Source organism: Anarhichas minor, unplaced genomic scaffold, assembly GCF_050575085.1.
Source record: "Anarhichas minor isolate MPS153535 unplaced genomic scaffold, ASM5057508v1 ptg000030l, whole genome shotgun sequence".
Taxonomy (NCBI): Eukaryota; Metazoa; Chordata; class Actinopteri; order Perciformes; family Anarhichadidae; genus Anarhichas; species Anarhichas minor.
In genome coordinates, this window is record NW_027466476.1 from 6,892,501 (window position 1) to 6,914,624 (window position 22,124).

General features: G+C 46.0%; 2 protein-coding genes across 4 annotated transcripts in view; one reads left to right on the forward strand and one right to left on the reverse strand.

The window, feature by feature from the left end:
- The window catches only part of mtmr3 (myotubularin related protein 3), a 25,023-nt gene extending 6,887 nt beyond the window's left edge, over nt 1–18,136 (forward strand). The window contains exons 6-21 of one of the 3 annotated variants that reach the window (XM_076104423.1): nt 1,549–1,631; nt 2,100–2,266; nt 2,359–2,455; nt 2,755–2,868; nt 3,484–3,674; nt 4,014–4,145; nt 4,317–4,428; nt 6,213–6,408; nt 6,674–6,859; nt 7,187–7,357; nt 7,736–7,881; nt 8,329–9,874; nt 10,016–10,126; nt 10,256–10,344; nt 11,700–11,726; nt 13,418–18,136. In XM_076104423.1, the coding sequence (XP_075960538.1) occupies nt 1,549–1,631; nt 2,100–2,266; nt 2,359–2,455; nt 2,755–2,868; nt 3,484–3,674; nt 4,014–4,145; nt 4,317–4,428; nt 6,213–6,408; nt 6,674–6,859; nt 7,187–7,357; nt 7,736–7,881; nt 8,329–9,874; nt 10,016–10,126; nt 10,256–10,344; nt 11,700–11,726; nt 13,418–13,595 (3,546 nt within the window). In that variant the 3' untranslated portion in view covers nt 13,596–18,136. The remainder of the gene's footprint in view (nt 1–1,548; nt 1,632–2,099; nt 2,267–2,358; nt 2,456–2,754; nt 2,869–3,483; nt 3,675–4,013; nt 4,146–4,316; nt 4,429–6,212; nt 6,409–6,673; nt 6,860–7,186; nt 7,358–7,735; nt 7,882–8,328; nt 9,875–10,015; nt 10,127–10,255; nt 10,345–11,699; nt 11,727–13,417) is intronic. The other 2 variants (XM_076104425.1, XM_076104424.1) reach the window with 2 other exon arrangements.
- Nucleotides 18,137–18,206: 70 nt separating this feature from the next.
- The window catches only part of citb (citron rho-interacting serine/threonine kinase b), a 37,239-nt gene continuing 33,321 nt past the window's right edge, over nt 18,207–22,124 (reverse strand). The window contains exons 34-40 of the mRNA XM_076104998.1: nt 21,745–21,853; nt 21,202–21,330; nt 20,919–20,999; nt 20,748–20,826; nt 20,482–20,655; nt 19,904–20,192; nt 18,207–19,334 (exon numbers count right to left, since the gene is read on the reverse strand). Of these exons, the coding sequence (XP_075961113.1) occupies nt 19,311–19,334; nt 19,904–20,192; nt 20,482–20,655; nt 20,748–20,826; nt 20,919–20,999; nt 21,202–21,330; nt 21,745–21,853 (885 nt within the window). The 3' untranslated portion in view covers nt 18,207–19,310. The remainder of the gene's footprint in view (nt 19,335–19,903; nt 20,193–20,481; nt 20,656–20,747; nt 20,827–20,918; nt 21,000–21,201; nt 21,331–21,744; nt 21,854–22,124) is intronic.

Consider the following 22,124-nt stretch of genomic DNA (forward strand, 5'->3'; position numbering starts at 1 on the left):
TAGATTTCAAAATTATTCTTAGATCAGATCCGGATCCAGCCCCGGGTTTAAGTCAAAACTTTGACAGTTTTAGGACACTTTCACAAACCAACATTTAGTCTGTTTTAATCTAACCGTAACGCGGTTATATCCCTTCAGGTAAGGTATAAAACAGATTTTCGTTTCCATATTGAAAACAGGACCAAATCCCAAATTTTGTCATTTCCTCAAACTGATCCATATGATTACATGTAATTGTTAAGTTAATGAAAACTTCATATGTCTAGGATTTATGCAGTGGTTCTGGTGGTTGCATCCATCTGACTGCTTCCTGCTGTCTTCTGGCTGCCCGTCAGGTTCTGCAGAGGTTAATTGGACCTTAATGAGCCCCGTGGTTCTTGGCTCACACACACAGCCTCCCTGTGCTCACACGAGCAGAGCCAACTTCACACATATTTGGACGGCTTGACGAGGCATCTGCATGCATCACAGAGTTGTCAGAGCTCGCACATATGGGGTGGGAGGTGCCGCCAGAGAGCGAGAGGCTGCTAACAAGCAGCAGAGGAGTTGTGATGTAGATTAGAGGGCAGGAATTAAGTTGTGGCAGCAGGATGCTCGAAACATCCGGAAGCCCCCTCATCAACGTGCACCACTTACATTGAACTTCTCTCTGTTTTGTTTTGGATAGAGTTGTTGTTGTTGTGAGGTGTCAGTAAGTACTCGGCAGAGCTGCACGACGTGGAGTGGTTGACTTGTGTGTGCCTGTGTGTTAACCGGCTGGAGGAGTAGAATCCTGATCATTCATCCTGTTTTAGCACCGGGTGCAAAAATATGGTGGGCAAAATGTATCCACACAAGCATCGAAGGTGCCAATCTTGAGCGACTGACCTGCTAATTGACTGGCTGCCGATGGTGCACGGCTCTGGACTGTGTGTGAACGGCAGCTTGAGCCTTTTTATGAAACCCCGCTGCGCTGCTGAACACCGCTCTTTTGCTAATTAACGGAGCTTAGTGAAAAGCAGCATAGGTATTTCCCTGCAGTATTCAAAGTATGCTCTTAAGTCATAAGCACATGACAGTTTTGTACTTTTGGATAAAATTTGCCTATTAAAGATAAGACTGTAGCTCTGGGCCGAACGGGAAATCCAGATACAGGCTCCTCTGGATCTAGTGTTGGGTGTTTTTTGTTAAGAAGATAATGTACATTAACAGACCTCAGAGAGATGTGACGGGAAAATTAATGGGAATGCACCTGGACAAGTAATCTGTGTGACTTGTATAGTTTTAGCAGCATGTGTCTGAAAGGTGTTTTTTTTTTTTTTCATACAATTAAATATTTTAATTAAAACGTGAAATTGCTGATTATTTGCGTGAAGGAGTTTCTCCGTAGACCACCACTAATTTACTAAATGGATTGTCAGTTGCAATCTGCCACACTACTTGTACTGACTGCATGCGTTTGGGTCCGTAATGTATTCATTGTGCTGTTTAAAGTCTGACTGGGTGTAGAGTTGATGTTCCCGCTCACTCTCTCTCTCTCTCTCTCGCTCTCTCTCCCCCCCCACACAGGTTCCTCTTCAGCTCATAGAGAGCGCGGAGTGTCGGGATATGTTCCAGCTCCACGTCACCTGTAAGGACTGTAAAGTCGTCAGGTATGACCAGTGATACCCTCCTCAACCTAAAGTCATTCCTACTATAACATCCTCTTTGTTAAAGGTACAGGGAACTTGAATTAAGTAAGAAAACGCCAAATAACTTTAAATCACCAGTGTTTATTCTGACATTTCTCACAGAAGCAGAATATTCAGTTCGATTAAAAACGTGATGTGAATTATCTTTTCTTAATTCATTTTAAACTCAACAATGCTCGAAAGTTATAAGAAAGGTTTGGATCACAGGAGTTGGAAACAATCCTTCGCAGCCACGACTGGAATCTAATTCTACAAATAGTAAAATACTACTCGCTACCGAGCCTGTTGGTAACCGGTACCGCCAGCGCTATCTTCACTTCACCCGTCTTTTCAGAAGTAGATATCAATTTTGAAGTAGCAGCCCTGCGCTTTGATAATATGTTGTAGCTTGATCCAGGTGTAATGATGGCTTTTGCGTTTGATCCACAGGTGTCAGTTCTCCACCTTTGAGCAGTGTCAGGAATGGTTGAAACGCCTGAATGCAGTAGTGCGCCCTCCCTCTCACCTGGAGAACCTCTTCTCCTTCGCCTTCCACGCCTGGTGCATGGAGGTGTACGCTGGCGAGAAGGAGCAGCCCGGCGAGCTGTGCAGACCAGGTACCCGACTATCGCTCGCACGTCCTCACGTAACCCCCGGTAGAACCTCTGCTCCCCGCTCCGGTCTTATCAGACTTCTCCGCTCTCTGTAGGCGAACACGTGACTTCCTGGTTCAAGAACGAGGTTGAGAGGATGGGCTTTGACACACAGAACGCCTGGAGGATATCTGACATCAACAGCAAGTTCAGGTAATAGTAGCTCTCATTCAGGATGCCTGCTGCTGTTTTGATTTCCCATCACTCCCAGCGAGAAGATAAATCCGTTCTTTGCTTTCATTGGCAAACGGCATAAGTCGGTGTGTGTGTGTTAGACAGTGGGTGTTTGTGTTATTGTACTCCACTGGTGCTGCACCCTGGGCTGATAAGAGCCCGGCCCAGGATTAGGTGTCTGTAGACTGAGACTTTAGTTGAGCCACCACGGCCCTTTGGTGCTCCCACTTTGTTTTTGTTGAATCTTTTTGCTCTCCCTCTCCCATCTGCTCTGCCAGGCTTTGCCCCAGCTATCCTCAGCAGCTCCTGGTGCCAGCCTGGATCACTGACAAGGAGCTGGAGAATGTGGCAGCCTTCCGCTCCTGGAAGAGGTTTCCTGCTGTGGTTTATAGGTCGGTGTGTTTGAATCGAGGTAGAAGGTCAAACTTGTGAACAGCCACGCGGCAATAAAAAGCCTTCTTTCTTTTTGAGCTGATTGGCATCTTTGGATTCTGTTTGTGAAAGGAATTAAACCATCTTCAGATGGCATCTTTATGGCTCTTTATCTGTGTCACTGTGGACAGAGTTTACTTTTGTTTGAAAAACACACAGCATACAGCTAATTAACTAATGGATTATTCCCTCCAGGCTACATTTGTCAATGTGGCTCTATTCAGAGTTTGTCAACATGGACAACACCACTGACTTATTAACCTGTGAAACACACTGCGTCACGGCTACAGTGAATTATTATTGCGGTTGTATTTAACAAACGGTGCTCGAGAACCTTTGATTTTTGTTTTTTGGAAACTACTCAAACCAGAAATATGAGACAAAGTTTGGCCACCTTTTTTGTCTTGGCAAGAGAAATGGATAGATGGTAAATGATGTCATAACCCACATACTGTAGCAGCAAATAGTATTTTCCTGTAAATAAGATTAGTTCCCAGGTGAAATAAACCACCATAGTCTTCTCTTCGTTTCTCTTGTGTTTTGGCTAACTTCTCCCCGGTCCCCTCCACACACAGGCACCAGACCACCGGAGCTGTGATCGCCCGCTGCGGTCAGCCAGAGGTCAGCTGGTGGGGCTGGAGGAACGCTGATGACGAGCACCTGGTCCAGTCCATCGCCAAGGCCTGCGCCGTGGACGGAAGCTCCCGCAAACACCTGTCTAACGGCGGCTACACCAACGGCACTGACCTGCCCGACACCGACTTTGGTGAGAGGCTCACACTCAGTCAGCATCACTCGCCCTCTCACTGACTGACATACAGTACACACACACACACACACACACCTACCACCACCTACAGATGGATGTTACCACAATATCTTGCTGTCTGCATGAACAGCAGATGCCGTTGTGCAATGCGGCCTGTTACGGCTTGTCTGAAGCAGCAGATGTAAACAAACTCACACTTAACTGTTTAGATTCTGATGGTTGTGCCTGGATGAGACTTATTCATGTCTTCTGCACTTCTTGATTGTGATAATGAAGCCCTGCATTCATACAACCTCTACTGAGAGATCAGTTTGCTGTGCTTGATGTCCATATCAGAATCCTCCATGACCAACAGCTCAGAGGTGGAGACTTTGGCCACACAGCCCCACAAGTTACTGATCCTGGACGCCAGGTCCTACGCTGCTGCCGTAGCTAACAGGGCCAAAGGGGGAGGCTGTGAATGCCCAGGTAGGTCTTCTCGGCTCAGTCCCCGGTTACAAGCAGACTTAGGTCAATGGATGCTGTGGATTCAGGAGCTCAGTTCACAGCAAATGTGATTGTTCTGTGTGCTGAAATGAAAAGCTCCTCCAGCTTTAGTTTTCTTTCTTTTCTTTAACCATTGTTTTCCTCCTGTTCCAGAGTACTATCCCAACTGTGAGGTGGTGTTTATGGGCATGGCCAACATCCACTCCATCCGCAAGAGTTTCCAGTCTCTGCGTTTCCTCTGCACTCAGATGCCTGATCCAGCCAAGTACGTTTCTTTCCGCCTCCAGGAGTGCATCTGACTTCCTATAGTCGCAACTTTAAAGCTCTGCAGGCTAAAACTATTAAACTCCAAACTTTGCTGTAACTGTCAGTAACTAGTAATCACAGCTGGCCTTGGCGATACATCTGGGCCTGATTTAGAAAGCCGGGCCCAACCCCAAGTGGAGGATCTCTTTCTGCCTGCACTCCCAGACTCAATGCTACAGTGATGTAACTGAATCACTCTGGCTTAAGAGGACGTTGTTGAAAGTGGTTTAAGAGATCCAATCAGAGGACAAAAATCTCCCCAACTCTAGATCCTAATCCAGCGTTTTTTTACACAAACATACAGTACATATACTTATACCTTTGTACTTTCTTTATTTGAGTATTACTCGTAGTGCCTTTTGCACATTTAATGGTGTTTATGCATAAAAACAGCAGGTTACACAAGTTTTTCTTATTGTTGTATCAGTTTACAAAGCATCCATCCATCACAACCGGTTTATCCTGAGCCTGATTGCTCCATTTTACCCTCCGTCGTGTAAAGATACCGTATTTTCCGCACTATAAAGCGCACCGGATTATAAGGCGCACCTTCAATGAATGGCCTATTTTAGAACTGTTTTTATATATAGGGCGCACCGGATTATAAGGCGCATAGAATAGAATAGCGTCGTAAGCGTGTCTCTTGAAAGGTGCCATTTTGGGGTCTTTATACACACAAGTGGTGTTGGACTAGGAGTAAGCACAGTACCGGTGTTTACCGCGGTGCGGCTTTGTAGTTTACCAGTCGTACTGAAACATTTTGACAGAGCGCCGTGTACAACCAGTATGGATCAACCAATTAACCAATTGATCCATATATAAGGCGCTCCGGATTACAAGGCGCACTGTCGTTTTTTGAGAAAATTAAAGGCTTTTAAGTGCGCCTTATAGTGCGGAAAATACGGTACATCCATTTGGATTTTTTGGGCTATGTCCGGCCAAGCCCCATGTGAGACGCCCCACCAGGCGCTGGCTAGTTTACAAAGCGTGATAGAACTAAGTTGTAGACTTACAGGCTTATCTGTCTCTTTTACATACGCCCTGTGTTTATAGACGATACAAAACACACATAATGATTTAGATAATGACCCAGATAAGATAAGGCAAGTGAAACATTTACTCATAATGTAAGTAGGTCAAGGTGTAAGTAGGTCAAGGTGTATGCATGTCGCCCACTGGTCATGCAATATTTTGGAATATGACCGTCTGTCGTTTGGTGCTGAGCAGGAAGTGTACAGTGGACTTTAGCAGCTAGCTGGTGAACACAGTTGAGCACTTAGCAGACGTGTCAGATATATTATATGAATGTTTGCTTACACGTGTGACCTTTCAACTTAATAAGTGTTGATATGTTGTTTGTTCGCAGCTTGTTTCTGCTTCCCCAAACTGGCCAAAAAAAGTTATTGCAGATTTAAAAACAATAAGTGCATATGTACGCATTATGTAAATACAGGCTTACATCAGGACAATATAGGACCATTTTACATATCAGTTAACACTTTGTTTTCTAAGATGGAAAATATTAAGAAAGTGAAATTACCTAACACATTTACATCATGGTTGCGCTCTCAGCTATACAAAGTTGCTTGAGTTGCTTGAGACGTTGCTGCTAACTAGATGTAGCTGTAAATGCTGTGGTATGTGGCACTAGCCCATGCTATGTACTCGTCCTTATAACGCATGTGTCTGAGGCGTGTGAGGTCCTCTGATGTGTTTGCTTGTTTGATGTTTGTGTGCCTGCAGCTGGCTTTCTGCACTGGAGAGCACCAAGTGGCTGCAGCACCTGTCGCTGCTGCTGAAGGCGGCGCTGCTGGTGGTCAACGCTGTGGACAGAGACCACCGGCCCGTTCTGGTGCACTGCTCTGACGGCTGGGACCGCACCCCTCAGATCGTTGCTTTGTCCAAAGTGCTGCTGGACCCTTACTACCGCACTATTGAGGTACTGAAGACTCTTCTTCTTTCAGTTCCGTCACGGACCCTTGTGACCTTTGTTAGCATTTTTTATTTTAGTTTTGGGGGTATGTTCCCATGTAAACTCTCCTAACATTGACATACGATATGTAATAAATGTGATATTTCCAATGCTTCTAGGATAGAATTGTTCACTTTTATGAGCATTTGTTGTTTTTATGTGAAAAAGAAAACTGTCTGTGTGATTGGTCTAAAAGTGTCACACTACCATTTCTTGTGACGTCTTTGTGCAGGGCTTCCAGGTTTTGGTGGAGACTGATTGGCTTGACTTCGGCCACAAGTTTGCCGACCGCTGCGGCCATGGGGAAAACTCTGAGGACCTGAACGAGCGCTGCCCCGTCTTCCTGCAGTGGCTGGACTGTGTTCACCAGCTGCAGAGGCAGTTCCCATGCTCCTTTGAGTTTAATGAGGCCTTCCTGGTGCGTAAAAGTTTGGTGTCTGATGTCAAACAGAACTAGTGAAGTCTGACAGAATCCTGAGGTTAGATGCTTCAGAATGCTGTCACGTGCAGCAGTGCCTCTGTTTCAAGTGTATTCATGTCACTTTCTGATTGTGAGCGACTGATGCAGTTCCAGTCTGGTGTGTTCTTAAGTCGTATTAGGAAGCTCCCGGCATCTCGGCTCTTATTATCATACCTGAAGTGTGTATACAAGCCGCTACATGTCTGTGTGTGTGTGTGTGTGTGTGTGTGTGTGTGTGTGTGTGTGTGTGTGCGTGTGCGTGTGTGTGCGTGTGTGTGTGTGCAGGTGAAAATGGTGCAGCACACCTACTCCTGTCTGTTCGGCACCTTCCTGTGTAACAGCGGCAAGGAGAGGGAGGACCGCCACGTTCAGGAGCGGACCTGCTCCGTCTGGTCCCTGCTGAGACCGGCAAACCGCACACTGAGGAACATGCTGTACTCCTCCCACTCCGAGATAGTACGTCCTCTGTCTATCACTAAGTGTTGAGCCTTGAGTCCTTTAGGAAGTGGCTACTGCTAGTTCTGGTTTGAAGACAAACGAGGAACTTAAGTTAATGACGTTAAAGAAAATGTCTCAGTGGAATTGAAAACAAAAACAAAGAGGCTTTTCCAAATCCTACAAGTTCAGACAGCAAGGTCTTCTAATGCATTGTGGGAAAGATGAGCCCCAGAGCCATGCATGTCATAAGGTCTCTTTGGATTTCTCACTAATTGTTTTGGCCTGTGAGATTTTGATTGTTATGGTTACTGTTGTTTTTGTGCTATTTTGCTATTATTTGTCATTTCCCTTCTCTCTTCTGATGACACCGAGCTAAGTTTGCAGCTGTTGTTGCAGGTTCTCCACCCAGTGTGTCACGTACGCAACCTGATGCTGTGGACGGCGGTCTACCTGCCCAGCTCCTCCCCCACCACCCCCTCAGATGACTCCTGCGCCCCCTACCCGGTGCCTGGTGGCAACCCTGAGGATGCGCCCCTGGGCAGGTGAGCCTGGCGCGCTGGCATCCGACCCCCCCCCCCCTCTCTTCCTCCCTCATGTAAGATAAACACAGGTCGAGGACTCCCACAGCCAGACGAACCGGGCGTTTCAACTCCACTTAGATACTTTGCTCTGCTCGGGCCCTCCCAGTCACAGATACAGTTTTACGCTATACTTATCTCGTGTCTCATGACAGTCATACCATCGAGGAAGAGCAGCAGGAAGTTGATTCATTTCAATGATGGCATAATTTAAGATGGCTAGCTCTAAGTTAAAGATACTAGGTCTGAATGCATTTTTCTTTTTGATGAGACTGACGTGATTTATTTGTCGACTAAACATTTTGTAATGCTTGTGTGTGCAGCTGCAGATTCGTCATAGACACACTGACTCATTATTATGTAATGACATGTTGTTTCCTGAGCATAATTCTTCTTTTGTTTGCCCTTCAGACGTACGAAGACTCGTTCGTTCGACAACTTGCCCAGTGCATGTGAGCTGGGAAGCTCTCTGGCTCCTAACCGCCGCTCCAGTGACCCGAGCCTCAATGAGAAGTGGCAAGACCACCGGCGATCTCTGGAGCTCAACATGGCAGTGGGGCCCGAGGGAGGGGGCAACCCGGACCAGGAGGTGTGGCCTAACGGAGTGGGGCCTTACCCAGACGGAGTGGACTCTGAACTGGAGGACAGCCCGCAGCCCCGGGGCTCGCACGCTGAGCTCGGACAGGAAGCCTCTGTGAGCACAGCAGCAACGGGAGAGGAAGCAAAGGAGGCGGAGCTCTCTGTGGCGGTGGGCGTGGCGGAGGGCCAAATGGAGAACATCCTTCAGGAAGCCACTAAGGAGGAGGCGGGAGCAGATGTTCAGAGAGAGGGAAGTGCCGCTGTCACACATGTCACTGACACCGTTAACACGGAGTCAGAGGAAGTAGCAAAAGTTGAAGAGGAGGATCAGTGTGCTGAGGTCAACGGGACTGAGATACAGAGAGCAGTGCTTGCTAATGGTCACCATCCAGTAAATGGCGTAATGGAGGCCGATGAGGAGGGTGTGTCCCCCCCTCTGCCCACACAGATGGCAGAGGAGCTCGATCAACAAGCAGCTGAGGTGACTCAGGCCCCGGAGGATCTGGAGAAGCAGGATGTAGAGAACTCTTCTGTGCAAGAGGAGCTTGCACATGGACCCAGTGAGTCCAGCTCAGATGAGCCAGAGGAGCCTGCAGCCCATAGAACTATAACTAACGGCTTTGTGGACCGGTCGCCTGAAGAGCCAGAGCCTGATGTGGATGAGGAGACCTGCCCTGACTCTGAATCTGACCACGGTGACTCCGAGCCAGTGGAGCAGGTGGATAAGAGGGCCTCCCTGATGGAAAGCTCCACAGAGACTTTAACTGAAGAGGCCTGCGGCAGGATGGAGCCACCAGCACAGCCACCCGTCTGTCCGGCCCGTCAGCCCTGCAGTGACGGCAGGAACCAACCGCCCTGCTCCAGGAAGGAGAAAGGTCTGGAGGCAGGCGAGCATGGCTTTATCAGAACTTTAAACGGGGGCTGCAAGCGACCCTCGGTCAGTGCCTTTCAGTCTGTGAGTGCTGACCCCAGCAGGGAGGGGATTTGTAACGGCGACAGCTCCGACGGGGAGCCCTGTGGAGGACATCACTGGGCCAAAGGGAACGGGGAGAGGGTTCCTCTGAGTCGACAGGTGTCCCTAGTGAGCTGCAACTCCCTGATCCTCCATCCACGCGGAAGCTGCTCCCAGCACCGCTGGTGCCACGCCCTGCTGGGCCGGGCCGCCATCAGCCCGGAGCAGCCGTCCCGCAGCCACCTTGACGACGACGGGCTGACCATGCACACGGACGTCATCCAGCAGAGGCTGAGGCAGATCGAGGCGGGACACCAGATGGAGGTGGAGACTCTGAAGAAGCAGGTGCAGGAACTGTGGAGCCGCCTGGAGAATCAGCAGCACGCCGGCTCCCACCGGATCAACGGAGACATGGGAGACGAAGTGGTAAGATGCTGACAGGCCGGCCATGAAACTGACCAACCAGCCGATCTGTTTGCCTCCTGGATGGTTACATTTTAAGCTGTAACTTGAGCATGATGAACTCCTTCACACTCCTTCTGATTGTCTGTGTCTCCCTCCATGCAGACCTCAATGACAGACTCTGAGTACAACCTGGACCCCAACTGTTTGTCGCGCTGCAGCACAGAGCTTTTCTCCGAGGCCAGCTGGGAGCAGGTGGACAAGCAGGACAATGAGGTGAGCAGCCAGGCCAAGATCATTTCAGGGAGGGAAGTAGCTCGCATTTATGGACTTCAGATCTCTTAGAAATGACACTTGATGATGGTCGATGGGAGCTGTGAACTGAGATTAGTCTGTACATTACAGGTGACTCGCTGGTACCCCGACCATTTGGCAGCCCAGTGTTACGGCTGTGAGAGCAGGTTCTGGCTCGCCGCCAGGAGGCATCACTGCAGGTATGTACTGAGGGTTATCAAGCTGCAGAAGCTCAAACCTTCAGTCACTATCCCTGTCATTGACCTCTCCTGTCTGTCCCGTTGAGGCTTAAAGAGACGTTTCCTCTGTTTAAGCTCGCCCCTCTTCGGTTCAGACTGAGTTTATGTGTCCCGATACATCCAGACTAATCTAGATTAGGCTGAGGCAGCTTTCAGTTCACACTCCGCATCTTAATACGTCTTAAATTCATCGTGAGTGACCTTTTCTGGTGGGATTTTACTTCCTCTCCACATACATGTCACAGATTGTGTTTCAGTTTATTGTCCAGCCTGCTCTGTAATAATTACTTATTACAGTAAATATGGTTAAGACAATCAAACGTGTCCTTAATATGTTTTAAATCTCCACTATGATTAGGTCCAAGATGCATTTTTAGTACCAAGTGTGTCCTTTCTGCTCTCTCATTAATGGGCCACAGCAGTGATTTAGTATTGCATTTCCACAAAGTTGTGAGAAATGTGAGCGACAAACTTAAAAAATGGTCCAAATCTAAGCAGCAGAAGTTGAGATATTCTGACTTTTAGGCGCTGGTATGAGTCCAAAAACGCTGAGTTCTACATCCCCCATAATGCAACTTGATTATCTTTATTACACCATCCCTGCCTGGTAAACACCCATAGCTTTCAAACTCCACACCTGCAGTTTGAAATGCAGGTTTTCTATTATAAATTGACTCAAACCCAAGCTGAGATAACCCAGATGACATCGTGATGGTGTCCGCGTAGATAGAATTGAAATAGATTAGATTGATTGTTTTTGGATAAAGCTGCCGTCCTACACTGATGAGCCCAGATATAACTGGGCCAGACTGAACAACTTTGACCATTCAAAGTACTTCAAAGTATCCGGATATAGTTTGGTGATTTGAGGTGTGCAGAACGAGATCATTCTGGAATGATCTTTTGTTTCACGACCACATTTTCCCCCACTGCTGATCGGACTGAGAGATTAACGGTGGAATCAGGCTCCTTAGATCGAGTAGTCGACTATTCGGTGTCAGCCCTAATCAATTTAATCACTGAGAGGATTCAATTGGACGTCTAGTTGCTCATCCAGTGTGGTCTGGACTGCAGACAAAGCTGTGTTCAATAATCTGTACTATATTAATCTTACTATAAAAAATCGTATTTCAGCCATGGATTCAAAACACAGAAGTCTGGAATCACCAGTGTAGCAATGCAGCCATCTCACCATTGTAACAATCTTAGATTTTCTAGATTTTAGACGCACATCTTCAGCAGGAAGTGTGTTTTAGTGTGTGACGTGTTCTCCACTGCTCAGGCAGTTCTTATCCATTGTCTGCCCCTCTCTACAGTGGCAGGGAGCCTGTCCAGGAGGTCTGGTGAGATCCGGCTCCCCTGTCCCCTTCGCCACCCCCCACCCTCCACCCTTTTAACCTGGCATCGCTGCACCTACCTCCTCCTAATTCCCCCCCCCCCCCCCATCCCTGCTGCTCCTCCCCCTCCTCACCTGTTGCATCTGGTTTCCCTCTCATTCTGTCGTAGTTGTCAGAAAATCTTCAGGGAAATCTCTCTTCTTGTCTGAGATGTATTGACTTGAGTGTGCGTCCTGCTGAGCCAATGTGTTTACATTCAGCGATTTTTTTAATTGGCTGTGTGTGAGCAGGGTGCTGTCAGTGGGAGGGAGGGCTGTGATTGGTCAAGGGGCTGATTGTTATTCCACCTGAAAAAAACATTCTAATCTAAAAAAACAAAAAACTGTGGACTTCCTCAACCTCAACACTCCTCCTGCCATAGCACCACATCCGCATCCTGCCCCCCCCCACCTACCCCCCACCCCCACCACCACAACACACAACATGGCAGCATGCTGCCCCGAAACCAGCCGTCTGCATCTCACCGCTCAGCAGCTCAGCATGGTACTGGAGACCACTCGGTCCACTCGGTGGTGTAAAAGACCGGAGACTCCGAGTGAATTCGATCTTTTTCTTTAATTATAACTTTTTGCTCGGGGTGAGTTCAGGCAGATAGAAGGGGCGGCTGTGTGTGTCAGTGTGTGAGCATGGCCTTACATCCTAATCTGAGCATGGCTATCGGAAGCCTCCAGTGTGACCTGCCTTCCTGTCTAGTGATCTTAACGTGTTTTTTAATGGACTGAATTATCAAGCTAGCACCACTGAGTTTCGGAGCGCCTCTGCTAACCCGGCACGTAGTGCGGCATCACCGCAGAGTGGAGCTGAAAACAGGATGAGGATCATTTCTTCCTTCCACCTGTTTTATCATGCATCCAAAGTGATCGGACTGTGATCAGATGGAGTAGCAACAACAAAAAGATTGTGTTTCGTTTGTTTACGGGAGACCCATTTGTTCGTTAAATGTGGCTTAAATAATCCCGTTAATTCTCATTCAGCTAACTTGGTCCTCGGATCCGTGTTGAATAGTGATGCGCTCTTATTTTGAAATATAGACAGCATAATCAGAGCGGAATGCGGATCACATGATCATTCTCATGATGGCACCGCAGCTGCTCAGTAGTTAAAGGATTAGTCTGTCAAATCCCATGAAAAGACCACAACCAGCACTGGACTGATCCCACCAGTATATCAGCAGTCTTATTCCATTGGCCAAAACTATTGAAAACACATCAATGTGTTGCACTGGGTAACATTTGACACTCTACTCTCACATACTGTCCACCATCCTGCTGATGTAAATACTTACAAGTGCTCTATATATATATATGTATATATCTCTCTCTCTCAATCGAAAATAGTCCTCACCACATTCACTTTTTTTACTCGTGTTAAACATTTGTTAAAAACAACGGTGCCCATCCTCATCCTAACTATCAATGAGCCCTTTGGCAGGTTTGAGCTCCAGATAAACCTTAAAACAGCATTGAATTCATAATAAATCTAGACTTGTATCACATGTTTGACAATCAAATCAAGCTAACTCTGTTTTCCATGCATGAAGAACGGGGCCGAGTGCAAAGATAGCGGCTCGTATGCAGAGGAGACTCGAGGTAACTGTAGGTGTGGAGAGGCAGTGACTTGTCTGTGCTTCCCTGCAGGAACTGCGGTAACGTGTTCTGTGCCAGCTGTTGCGACCAGAAGATCCCAGTGCCAAGCCAGCAGCTGTTCGAGCCCAGCCGCGTCTGCAAGACCTGCTACGGCAGCCTCAAGCTGTGCCCGGCTCCCCTGGACCTGGACCTGGACCTGGAGAAACCCATCACAGCCAGCTCCAACTGAGCTTCAGAGCAGCGGGACAGGATGAGCAGCCGGCCGCCGACACCGGCGCACCGCTGAAGAAGAAGCGCACAGGAGCTACACAGAATGTCCCATGTACTTTGTGCGTGTGTGCGCGCGCGTGTGCGCGCGCGTGTGTGTGCGTGTGTGCGTGTGTGCCGCAGAGATGGAATTTAATGTGTATATACAGATGATGCGGCGGAGGAGCTGAATGACGTGTTGGTGAGATGCCGAGCGCTCTGAAAAGTGGGTGTGCACAGGAGGAGGTGTGTGTGTGTGTGCGTGTGTGTGTGCGTGTGTGTGTGCGTGCGTGTGTGTGTGTGTGAGAGTGTAATGCACACATTTGCCACACAGATGGTTTGTGGCAGTGACGGGACGCCACTCCGAGGAGTGAGAATGGACATGCTGGTGCCTTGGACCAGGCAGGCAGAGGAGGTGGTCTCACTGTGTTTGCTGAAGTCTCTCGGAGGACTTTGGTCCGTTGAATCATTTAGCAGCTCGTCGGACTCTTACGCACCATCATCTCAAAGCTTGGACTCTTTACTTTGGAGGACGTAGGATCAGTAGCCACATGGAACATCTCCAGAGACGGTCCCTCAGCTTTAGAAATGTCTGGATAGCTGATATTTCACAGATGTTGTTTAGGCAACGCTTTAAGGGTCAGTTCACCCAAATTGCAACACTATGTTACCTCACTTAGCTCTGGTGGTATCGAACCGTGACGCACATCTCATTTCAGTTCGTTTTGGGATCTCATTTCTGAGATTTCTGCTGCCACCCGGAGACAGTGGAGCTGCTCCTGTTGGTTTAAATTGTTAATAAGTCATCAAATCATTTTACCAGTTAATCAATTCATATTTTCTTTCTGTAATATATCAGAATATAGTGAAATATGACCATTATATTGTCTAAGAGGCCACACTGCTTGTTTTGTCCGACTAACGGTCCAAAACTAAAAGATATTCAATTATATAACAAATATATAAAGTTTCATTTCTTTACATTTGAGAACCTGAAACCAGAGGGTGTTTTCAGCAGTTTGACTATTCGATTATAAAATAACTAATTGTTTGTGGCTCACAGTGCTGAAGAATTTCGGAAGCAGTACGCCACCGATTTAGTATTGAACTTCCGATATATCTTGACTTTTAGTCCCCTAGTGTGGTTCAGGGTCCAACAATGCAACTCAGTCGTGTCTTTAAGCTGGATCCTTCCTACCTACCCTGATGACATCACTATGACATCATCAGGGTTATATTATTTTATATATTTTTTAGACTTGTTCAAGACCCTCCTGAGCCACAGAAGACATTATACAACTTGTTGTCAGCCGTACGCCTCATGATAAGTAAACTGACATTATGTGAAGAATTGATGAAGTGCTCCTTTACAAAATTCATTGGACTCATTACTGGATCATCCACAATCTAGTAATTTTGGTGAACTGACCCTTTAAAATGCTCTGGGCTGAATCTCAACTTGCATATTTGGAAAGAAAATATATATTGCCGTGTTTGTGTTACTGTGTTGAGATTCAGCCCAGAGGACGTTAGAATCCTCAAAGTTAAGCTTTTTGAGGATTTTTTTTATTCTCTCAAAGTACTTTACTTCTTTTGAGTACTTATCTCGTTCACAGCGAGGAGAGTTTATTATCTTTGAACAGAATCACCCACGTGAGTCTTAAAACAGGACTAGTTAGTTAAAAACATGTGACCCTTTAACAGCTGACGGCCGCTCAGCTCTGCCTGCTGACAGACTGTTACTAAGCTGATGTGTTGTGGCGTCGTCACTGTGTGTCAGACGCAGACTGACCGGCGGAGTAATCTCTCCTGTTAGCCATACCATCACGCCCTTCACTCACAACAGCCCTGTTTTTTATTGTTTTTACCCAGCAGGCACTGGGAGCTGAGCGTCACTTTTCAGTCTCTCAGTGGAAATCACTAGCACAGCTGTGAATTTGACACATTTAACTTCCGTGTTCAAATTTCCGAAGGAAACACATTCTCATTTTTATTTAATGTAATTGTTTTCTCGAGGCTGCCGTAGACCGTGACCTCACTTGTGATCTGCGCTGCGATTGGCTGAGAAATCGAGGAGAGCAGCGGCAACAGAAAGGGCTCTTGTTTTTAAAAGTCTGTAACTCCCTCATGAAATATGTTAGAGAAGCTTCACCGAGACACCCGCTCTGCCTAACACCCATTCAATGACCTCCTTACACACACACACACACACACACACACTCTCACACTCTGTTTTGTAAAATAAATGAATAAAATAATATATTCAGATACCTATATAGCATTTAAGAAAAATGTATAGAATCCTTGATTAGTGGCTCACTTAATTAGTCACCAAAAAGTTTTTTTATTTCTTATTTCTTAGTTTTCTTGTTATTAATTGCAGAAAAAAAAGTATATTTTGCGACCTGTTGAAGATAACGTGTGTTTTTTTAATAGCGACGCAGGGTGTCCTGTTTTGATGCTGCAGTGGTTTTCCTTCTGAAATGCGATCGTTATTTTTGATTTAATTTATTCAAGGTTTGTTGCTGTTTGAAATCCAGACAATTCAAATGCCACAGGATAATCAGTGTGTGTTGAGAGGAGTGAGAGATGGTTCTGATCCGAGGCTACAGCGACACTCGACGTCATTTCTGTTTTGTATCAGCCAATGGCAGAAGGACTCGTGGCTCTAACCATTTCCATATTAGGAGAAGGGGGGGTTAAGTCAGAGCGTCACGTGACCTCCGACGATCACGTGTGAGACTGAGAATGAAACGAGTGCGTCTGTAGCCAATGAGAAGTCGATGCACTGAGAGAACGGTGGTCCAAAACAAACAGCCTAAACCCAAAATAAAAGCCCCCCCTCAACTCACCCACACACACATTGCTCCATACAAAGTCATCTACAAACACTACCTCTACTTTGTGCACACACAGATTCCCACTGAGCTTCTAGTAGCCGAGTGACTTTCCACATCTACATCATTGGGAATGGCCTTTGTTGTTATCATTGAATTATTATTTGTCCCCCTTAGTCAGCTGGAGAATTAAAGGTACAGCACACAGTCACAGACGTTCATTTTAATCGTCATCTTATTGTTGAGAATGACAATCTTTTCATCTTTCTTCCTCATCAGCTTGTCGGGTCAGCAGAGAACGGCCCACTTGTGCTTCGGGATGATAAAGTTTTGACTATCGGAGGAAATGCATAACTGTGATTCATGACAGCATGATACTATTGAATCGTACTCGAGCTTATATCACCGATCATATCTCCTGTCGGATTTAAATCAGCAGATGATTGAAGTGTGCAGTGGAGCTGATGTTGAAAGGTGGTCAGTACAACAACAGGTTTGAAGTGTTTTTCTCACTGTCCTGTGGAAGTGGTGTTTAAATCAAAAGCTGGACTTCCAGTCTCTTAAACAGAACGGAAAATAGGAATTTGTTTGGCCCCTTATTTCTGTAAATGTAATATTTACTTGTGATGAGCAACAAGAGTGGCATTAACTGTTCAAACACTCATTTCTTTGAGACGGTACTGCTGCATTAACCGTGCAGGAAATTCAAATTTTGGTTCGACGCAGACCAGCCTCTCTAATCTGAGCTGTGTTTTGATATCTGAAGAAATTTAGATAAACTGATCTTCAACCAGAATATAGACTTAACATCCAACGATTATAATGTTGTGAAGCTGGCTTGTTATTCTAGATCAGTGCTCCTATTAACGGATGATTTATTCCAAGTGTCCATGTCGTAAATGTTGACGGATAACGTTTGCCATCACTTCATGATCTCTTAAATATAGACTGAAATGGTACCAAAAGACTAAATTTGGCTATAATGAGATGCGTAATGTCCCTTGAAGGCCAACGCTTTCTCCCTTCCCCTGTAAACACATCGGCAGGCGGCAGCATGACTCCTTACTCTGTATCGTCACCACCATCACAGGCATGTGGGGCACCAAGCTTGTCTTGTTCAACAACCCATGAATGTGAATTGTCTAAAAAAGATAGAAAAAAGGCTATTTTTTGCACATGTCATTAAGACGACACTGCCTCAGAGTGCATCAAAATAAAGCTGAAACTGAACGTGTGCTGTGCTTTTCAGTATTGTGACGAGCATCATGGTTGGTGGTTGTATGTGGGAGGGGTCACGTGGTGAACAGGTCATCGGATAACGTCACCAGTATGATCCCTTGCTGTGCTTTCTTTTCCTCTCTTGGTCTGCATGCGTTTTATTTCTCTTCACTCACGCTGACGTGCTCCATCAGAGGCGTCACTGCAATAGCCCGGTAATCTCGTGTGTGTGTGTCTCTTTTGGTGGAGACTGGTGCCAAGCAGTTTTATTACCCCCCCCCCCCCCCCCTCCCTCCTGTTTGATAAGCACTTTGAACCTTCTCATGTCTGTCAGAGTGTGTAGCTGTACATAGCGATTTCCTGTAACAAGTGCTCCTTGTTCAGTCTGAATATTTTTGTTTTGTCGGATTTGCTTTAAAGAGCATTACATTGTTGTAGAATTAAAGGAAAAATAAACTAGATAAACCGACTGTGTGGTCTGCTAGCAGCACCTGATCTCTGCTCTCACTGATTAACGCTGAACACACACAAAGAAGGAAGACACTTCAATCATGTTTAATGCATGTAGTAGTATACATCTCTAAAAATCAAGAAAATCTTAAGTTACTGTCTAACATCAACGTCTACTTATTGAATGCAAATTCAAGTGAATACGTAACGGAAAAAGAACAACTGAGAGAATCCAGATCGAAAAGCGACGAGTGCTGCTTTAAGTTAGTCATGCTCACTGTTGTGACGGACGGATGTGGTCCTACCGGCTCTAAAGGAACGATACTAGAAAGTGACGACCCCTGACGATTACTAGACTTCAAATCACTGCACAGAAACGGGACATCTGTACCATAATCAGCAGCAGCAGCAGACGACTCGGAGCAAGCGGAGGCAGCGACGGCCAGCCAGACGGCAGGACGTCCGGCATCGGAGGCAGAGCTGCACGTTTCTTGATCTTAGGTTTGCTCAAAACAACACGAGGAACACTTGGAGCAGAACATTGCTGAATAATTGTTTCACAAAGTATGGCCGGACGACGACTGTCAAAGCAATTATATATTATTAAAAAGGCTGATCCAAAGAAAGAAGATGTAACAAGAACAAGCGTTTAACTCCTGTTCAAATCCAATCTCATGTGCAAAGTCTTGCCTCATCAGACCTCTTTATCATCATGAACTTCAGATTCGAATGAAATATTGATATATTTCGTAACCAACGACATTAATCTCCCTGCAACGTGTTTAGAAACTCATTTTTAAAAAAAAATAGACATGGCTTCACCAGCCGACTATTCCCTTTTCTCTATAAAAACTCAGACAGCAATATTTACAACTTTGAGTACATATCATAAAGTAGATTATCTCGATCTGTAGATCGGCGTAGGCTCCCTGCCACCAAATCTGCTGTGGGATTTCTCCCATGAAAGCACACGTCAGAAAAAGAGAGGATTGTCGCAGGAGACGTCTCCCAGTGCAGGTTTATGGGCTATTGGACGAGGAACTGAGACTGCACTATGTACAGGCAATGGGGCCGACATTCAGCCTGAGTGACGTGTGTTTGTGTTCATGTATGTGTGCTTGCACTCGGGGGTGGATCAAGAGTTTCCCATAGTTTCTCTTCAATCTCCAGTCAGGAGCAGCGTGGAACTGGATTCACACCGATGACTGATCCCACACCTGCAAGACAACGCCGGGGACAAAAGGTTCAACTTTCAGTTCTGACACTTTCAAATTATGACATCGATATACTGTGTGAATATCGACAAATGTCTCGAGGGCTAACTGAAATACAAATACAGTCGAGTTCACATATTCATATTACATCCTCTTGTCATGAAAAAAGTCATAAATCCGTCAAAAAAAAAAAAAAATGTTGAGGAAAAAGTCACAGTATAGTATATCAACGAAATTCATAAAAAAGACAGCATGTTGAAAAAAGTCATGAAAAATAGTCATCGTATAGAAATCAGTTATAGTATAGCATGGGAAAAAACATGAAAAAGTCATAGTATACTATCTCATATAAAAGTCAGTCAAAGTTTGCCATAACAACACATATAAGTGCATGCACATGTGTAGCAATGGAACCTTTGTGTGTTGTGTGTTGTGTGTTGCAGGACATTGGTATTTGCTGCAGTTGATAGTTGAGAGAGACATGAAGCAAGGGATGAAAGAGGGACATGACCGCACCAAGGATATTCAGTTGTACGCTCTACAGCGTAGCCACCAGGACACCCCTACATTACCTTGTTAACAGGGGCGAGCTGTGTTCGGACAGATCCAGCATGAAGTCGGCTGCTGTCTCCGAACCTCCCAGGTGACCTCTCCCTGCGACTGTCAAGCACTCTGCCTGGCGACTTTTCCCTGTCCAGCAGTCGGGCGGGAGACTTGTCCCGTCTGAACTCGGTGCGGCCCTCCCGGTACCGATGTGGAGTGCTGGGCTCCCGATGCAGGCCGTCATGGCTGCCAGGGCCCGAGGTCAAACGCTTGGTGATGTGCTCAGTGTAGGTGGGTGGGCCTCGCTTACTGGGACTGCTGTAGAAACAAAGCAAAGAGCAGCATCTCGCAACAGTGTTTGACAATGTTATTGGGGAAACCAGCTGTCGGTAAGAAACAAGACGATTTGATATTTATACAGCAGATGGCACTGTTGGCCTATCCAATAAAAACAATGGTGTTTTCTACCTGTGAAGTGTTTTGAGGTAACATATTTTTGTTAGTGTTTTGTAGGTGTTTAAGTGTTTTTAATCCACCCACACACATACATATTGTCTCTCTCTTTGGTTGTGTTTATTTGTTGCTCAAACTAAGGAAGGGAGCTGACCCTCTGCTGGAGCCGGTCCTCTGCAGCTCTCCAGTTTCTCTGATCAGACTTCCCTTACAGCAGATGACCCGCAGTTTGTTCTGGTAGGAGGAGGCCAGGTAAATGGCCCCGGAGGAGATGGCTGGGCCAAGGTAGCGTGGGTTGGGGATGTCCAGGTGAGCCAACACTGTAGGACTGGAAGTATAGACAGTGATGTGAGAAATACAGCTCACACCCAAAAGCTTAACTTTGTCAAATTTAGTCCGAGGAAGCCAAGTCCGTCTCACCCCAGAGAAGCATGTCCCTGAACCTCAATGACGTCCAATGAGTTGAAGTAGGTGAGGAACAGGTAGGGCTCTCTGTAGGCTGCACCAGGGGGAAGAAAATATAACAATGTGATGCCATATTGCTGATTGCTGATTGATCAAAAAGCCGTAGAAGTTAAAAAATGTATTTACCAAAGGACAGAGGCAGACGACTCCACTTAATGTCCTCAGTGCGGCTTCTTCGTCCGTACGTGTCCACAAACACTCCAAACTCTGTCACATACATAAAGCTTACTATACACTCTGTGTGCCGCGTGATGTGTCAAAACTCAAGACAGTACAGTGTCACTGACAGTGGCCATTAAAAGATATCCAAAAGATAAGAGTCACCCTCCTTTACTTTATGACTTGCATTTTTAGTATAGGTAAAAACTAGTTGTTAATGTGTGTGGAGTAGTTGTGCATTCAAACACACCGTGAAAACACAGCAGGTATTCCTCCTTCTGCATGCTGCTGGCCACCTGCATAATGGCGATGGGGAAACTGTGGGACGAGGCTGCAAACACTGCTGAGGCGAGAGACACGTCGTTCTTGTCCAGGAACTCTGCGGTGGATCAAAACACTATGTTGAAATGATACGTCTTATGAGGCTTATTGACATATTAAATCAAATGATTCTTAAAGTGTATCCTGTGATTGTCTGGTACCTAATTATATTGCATTATTGTCTTGTATTATGTTTTTCAAGCAGGTAAATCATAAAAAGAGCAAACTTTTGCACACCAGTAGGCCAACAGATAAGTAGGAGAAACTTGTATTCAGAGATATTTAGTGACAACCAAAATATCTCTGAATGCAAGTGAAGCAAACAGTTTGAGGGTGTTTTATATAAGCAGGTAAATCATAAAATAAAGCAATAGCTTCCACATAATCTGATCAAGGTCTGTGTCACGTTCCTGCAAGAAATAACAGAAAAGTTTGGGATGTTTTGGTGATATTCTACTTGTGTCGTCCTCACCATCGAGCACAAACTGCTTCATCTCAATCTCGTAGAACTTGTTGGTGCCGATGATGATGCTGTAGCTGGTCAGGTGGATGCAGCTGCAGGGCTCCAGAGTTTCAATCTCCTGTGAGATGAAGAATGGAGACATGAGTGACCGACAACACTTTGGGCTATTTATAAACCTGTATCATGACACACGGTCTCCACTATTTAGTACTTTTTATTCTCTACTTATTAACATAGGAATAAATGAATGTGATCCTGACACGTTTAACTAAGAAGAACATGCAAATGATCTGCCGCTCTTCTGATTGGGAGCGTATCTATGTTCCAAGGGTCCTATGTTCCCCAGTTTAATATTCTGTTAACACATATTAACACTCCTCCTTATGTTG